Raw genomic sequence first — 5,223 nt, 5'->3', positions numbered from 1 at the left:
GAAATTCCACGCTACAACGGAAGTTGAAGACGTCACTCAGCCTGAATCCCGGAGTTAGTCAAGTTTCGCTGTGACGACCCAAACTTTCAGGAAGTTCATTCCACTGACAACACTGCTCCTGCGGTCGGAAAGTCCCATGACGTGATCAACCCTAGCTCTTCAATCCAAACCGCCAACACGATGACAGGACGTACAAACAAATAGATTAAAAAAACACACTACTTAAAAAAACATCCACAGATCATCCCCCAGGGTTCGGCGCGAAAGCAATAAATTAAAAATACAATAAATCTGCAACAACACTGGTTGATTGTTGCCTCGGGGCCAGTTTCGCTTCTCCCTCCCCCACTCTCTGTACTCGGACCGATGACATCACGGTTGCTAGGGGCCCAGGGGAAAAGGTCACGTGGTGCGGGCAGCCGAGCGCTGCGATTGGTCGGCGCCGTGTGAGTGGAGCGTGAGCTGTAAGGTCCTGCGGCCGCGCAGCGACTCCCCTGCTCTGTTGTCAGGAGAGAAGCGAGCAGGACAGTCGGTGGACAGCCGTCCTTCATCGTGTCTTGTAAATAGGAATTGGCCCGTTGTCCTCGATACGTTCATAAAGGCACCCACTAAGCCGGCGATTTTTTTTTTGAGGGTACCGGAGCGAGGAGGCTGCGAGTGAGCAAACAATCGCAGGAAGTCGCTTCAGTCGGGCCGCAGCCGCCATTTTCCGCCTCCGCACTTTGAAACTTTCTTTTTACCGACGGCGAAAGGCGACGAGTTCCCCTCCCACCCCCCTGAGATATTTCGGACGGACGGACCGGGGTCTTGCGTTGCATGGTGACCGCCTCCGCCGCTGGCCATCGCACCTCCGATGCTCGTCTTGGAATTGTAGCCGGCAGTCGAAAGCGGAGGAGGCGATGCACCCGTTACCTCTGCCCGGTCCGACGGCCGGACCTGTCCCCGTCAGCGCCTGCAGCGGCGCCAAGAGCGCCACCGGTAACCGCCAGCACCCGCTCCATCATCACCAACACCACGTCCATCAGGTCAAGACAGCGGTGAGCCGGGGCTGGAAGATCCGCTGCTCGTCCACCGCCGCGCAGAGACACACGCACCCGCCACACTCTCGGGCGCAGCAGTCGAACTCCCGGAGTGGGGTCAGCGGCATGTCGACCGGGCCGAAGACGCCATCAGTGGCGGCCTGCACCGCCATCTCTTCAGCCGCAGCCGAAGAGGGGAAGGTAAAGAGGCTTGGGGTTGGACGGTGTCGGCCCGGGTGGGTGTCACTCTGCGGCGAGGAGAGAGACGGCGCCCACAGAGGGTTGCCCGTTGGATGTTTTTTTTGAATGTGGAATCCTCGCCGCTTGCGTTCCCCGGCTCGCACCTGTTTGTGGTGCAGAGCGGACTCTCGGACTTTTATTGCACCGCAGCCGATCCGGGGGTGGGCCCCGCGGAGCGGCCGCTTTAAATGGTGCGGCTGTTCGGAAGCGGTTGGGTGTGTGCGTGCACCCCCCCCCCCCCCCCGGGGGGCCACTAGTCAGCCAATCACCGCGCTCTGTCTGTCAACCAAGAGCAGCAGTTACCCCGGTGACCCGTCTGGGGGGGGATTAATGCAGGTGCTTCCTGTTTACAGGGAGTTTTTGTTCGCGCGAATTGGCTATCCAGCGGCACACCCCGCGTTAGTCTGGGCACGGGAGGGTGGAGAGGTCATGTATATTACAATGGGAGCTAATTTCTGTCAAAAAGGTGCTAAGTCTTCAGTGCATGCCGGACTGGCCAGCTTCAGATGGAAGACTATTGGGTGTGGATCTCTCGGGGCATACAGTAGTACGAGTAGATTAGCTGCTTTCGACGCGGGCAAAGATCACGCATTGGTTATATACTGTACATGTAATATCTTGAAATACTTCACAAAGTCTTTGAGGCTTTATCCCTTTTAGTCAAGTTGAGGTTTAATGTGCAATGTAGCCGATTTCATTTCATTTTTTTCCCTTTATGTCTTAGATGATAAAAGCGAACATGGGAAGATCTGATAAAATCGCTCCCCACACACAATTCATGTATAGTGTAAATAAAACAGAAGAGTACTGCCAGCCCTTAAATACCACCAAGAAAAGGAACAAGCGTAACCTACCGATGAAAAAAACCTCAATAAAAAGAAATGAAAATAACCATAGCCAGAATGCTTCCTCTCTTGAACGCTGCAACATTCTCAAAAAAGAGGGGGAAAAGCCGATTATTTCTGGAAACCACTGCAAGAATCTAAAATTAAGGAAAGTTGGTCTGATGTCTGTACTGAGCCTTCAAGGAGATCAGAACTATGCTGGGCCAAAGTTTAGTGAGCCACCGTCTCCCAGTGTTCTACCTAAGCCGCCCAGTCACTGGGTAGGAGCGCATGCTGCAAATCCTGATGAGAGTAAGGAAATAATGACTGTCCACTTAAAGACTTTGCTAAAAGTTAATGCATAATTCAAGAACAGTTCAGGTTTGCTTAAGCATTGATGTAATTAAGAATGTTTCATTCAAGATTCAATTTGTTGCAGCAGATGGTCCTGCATTTTAGACTATATTGTAAATTTCTCATTGTGCTTTTGGAATAACCATATACTGTACAAGTGGTGCAAGTAATGAAATGGGATTGTGTATATTAATATAAACCATGTAATTATTTGTATATTTTCATATACTCAATTTCAAAGAAAGGAATTATAGTTTCATATGAGAATTGTTGCCCTGTACCAGTTGGTGGGCAGAGTTAAATTTTATATTTTATATATAAAAGGGGAAAACTCAAGTTAAAAGCTCGAGTATTCAAAGTTATATATCCTCTGTGAATGCAAGAAACAGTGACTGTCGAGTTATGTAACCCCTTGTAAAGATGTTTGCCAATTTGCAATGTATTTTTTGAGACACAAAAATCTATGGGCAAAGACAGAATGATTCAAATACTGCTTTTATCTGCACTACTGAAGGATACTTTCATCTTAATGGGTGTTACATATATAATGTGAATAATTTTAAAGTCTGTCACCGAATTTAACTAAAGCTCTGCCCGGAGGGAAAGAGAGCAAAGTATTCCACAGTTTGGTCTGTTAGTAAATTGAATAACTCACAATTAATACTCAAATTTTGTGGGGCCTGTTAAATCTATAATACCATTGCTAAACTTTTTTTTATCTTTGAAAATTTCCATCACCAGTTTGCCCAAATCATTGCCTAAAAAGCAACATGTTATTGTTGTACATCTGATATTTGTCAGCTCGTCCAAAATTCCCACTTTTAGAAGTGGTAACAAAATCCGCTTGACGTTCTATTCTGCTTTTGTAATGTATGGTTGTATTGTGGCCAATATGTAGCAGTTCCTTTGTGGGTACTTTCTTGGATTGCTTATTGGCCTGGACCAATGAGCGTTTCCTACTTCTGTAAAAAATGCATTCTTCGACTAATTTAAAAAACCCATATTACCTTCTCAGATGAGTAATGACATTCCAATCTTTATTGAGAACATAAAAGGTGGCATTCCCTGTTTAATGTAATTTTATTTTTTTAGTATTGCTCATCCAAACTGAGCTGTTTACAGTAAACAACAATTTCTGCATATTTACAGAGCTATTTCAAACACCTCCTTAAAATCTTTTCATCTTCATGGTCTGAGTCTATAATACAACATCATTTAATCTTTTACATGGTTAATTGATAAAACATTGGCAGGTACTGGTCCATCCAGCTGTGAATTGCCATAAATTGTGGAAGAGCTCTTAGCAGTATCTCTGCTGAATGTATACAAAAATAATTGGTAACTATCTGAAGTACAGTTGCTTCTAAAAAGTTCCTAAAATTCTCTCCCTTCAGTCACTTTATCCATTAAAATGTTATCACATAACTAGAATGCTAGTTCTAATAGCTCGGGTAAAAGCAAAGTAAGGAGATGTTAATACTTCTCGTATGAGGGAAATAATTGATCCTGTGTCTTCATTTTGGGTCTCATGTATTGTGTGGGATACACCAGTACCACTTAAATACCATCTCATCAGCTTTTGAGTACTATCAATCTTTGAAAGAGTACATCGTGCACCGGAAAATGGTTTATAAAATTGTTGACACTACTCAAGTCCAGTTCTGTAATAACACTGGAAATAGTAATTATACCGAATGGTCAAACGCATAAATTCAAAAATGGAATAGAGATGGTAATACATTTTCTTTTATCCCTATGCAAGTCATCAATTATTTACCAGTGGCTTTAACAAAACAACACAGCATTGCCTGGTTGTTAAGAGGAATGATGCTTTCGATTTGAGAAGTATGTTAGCATGTAAAAGTGGTATTTACCAGAAGAAATGCTAGCATCCTTAAAGTAAAGATATTTTGCTGCAACCTTTGTTAACTGTTCCTCTTGTACCATTCCTACAATTTGGCAAATTTCAAAACTCAAAAATAAAATGTAATTGGTCTCCCTGATAACTGTCTTGTTTATTTTCAACACGTTCCATTTAGTGTAAAAATTATGTTTGCTATTTTATGATCCTGTTTCCAATAACACACAGTGGTGAGGCTGGATCAGTCTCTGATTCTTTCTCTCTTCCCTTCTCTCCCACAATGGTCTTGTGCTGTCATGATGAAGCACAGAAAACATAACTCGTCTCTGTTCAAACATGTCAAATTGATAAGTAATTATTCTGAAATTCTGATTATGGACCTTTATAGATGGGAGGGACGAATAGTTAGTTTATTTCCTTTATGTATCTTTGCCAAATGAAGTGTTACTTTAAGGTATTTTTCATGAATTTGTGAATGATGTTGGGATGTGTCTCCTTAAAACTCCTGAAGAAAGTCCTTTCTACATGAGATCACTTCTAGACCTCTATGGTGAAAAACAGTTATTATCTACCCTTTCCCCTTGTGAAGATGGTTGACTCCCATCTGTGTATAACTTCTTCTGGACTTCCCAAAGTGCTTCAAAACCAATGAAGTATTATTTAACGCTAACTATTTGTGCTGCATTTTTTGCGTCTGTCAAGCCCCCCCCCCCCCCATGCTGCATCTGTCAAGCTCCACCTCCTCCTGGCACCGAATCATTCCCTCCACGTGGTGCAAAGAAGCAGGACCTGAGGCTCGAGACTCCGCTGAGGCCCCGACTCCCTTTGCCCGCTCAGCCCCCTGCCCTGACTCCCTTCGCCCGCTTAGGCTGGGAGAGAGGCCAGGGGGGAGGGAGGAGCGACACAGATGGGGGAAGATCAGACG

The 5,223-nt window shown here is 44.7% G+C and overlaps 1 protein-coding gene across 1 annotated transcript; it reads left to right on the top strand.

The window, feature by feature from the left end:
- The first annotated feature begins 433 nt into the window (after positions 1–433).
- pnrc1 (proline-rich nuclear receptor coactivator 1) lies at positions 434–4,443 on the top strand. The gene is given in 3 exon segments (XM_070885551.1): positions 434–895; positions 898–1,220; positions 1,984–4,443. Coding segments are annotated over 3 exon segments (867 nt in total). The 5' UTR covers positions 434–816; the 3' UTR covers positions 2,449–4,443.
- Positions 4,444–5,223: the final 780 nt, after the last annotated feature.

Source organism: Pristiophorus japonicus, chromosome 7 (assembly GCF_044704955.1).
Source record: "Pristiophorus japonicus isolate sPriJap1 chromosome 7, sPriJap1.hap1, whole genome shotgun sequence".
Lineage (NCBI taxonomy): Eukaryota > Metazoa > Chordata > Chondrichthyes > Pristiophoridae > Pristiophorus > Pristiophorus japonicus.
Note: the sequence above shows the minus strand (reverse complement) of the source record. Positions and strands in the feature narration are given on the sequence as shown.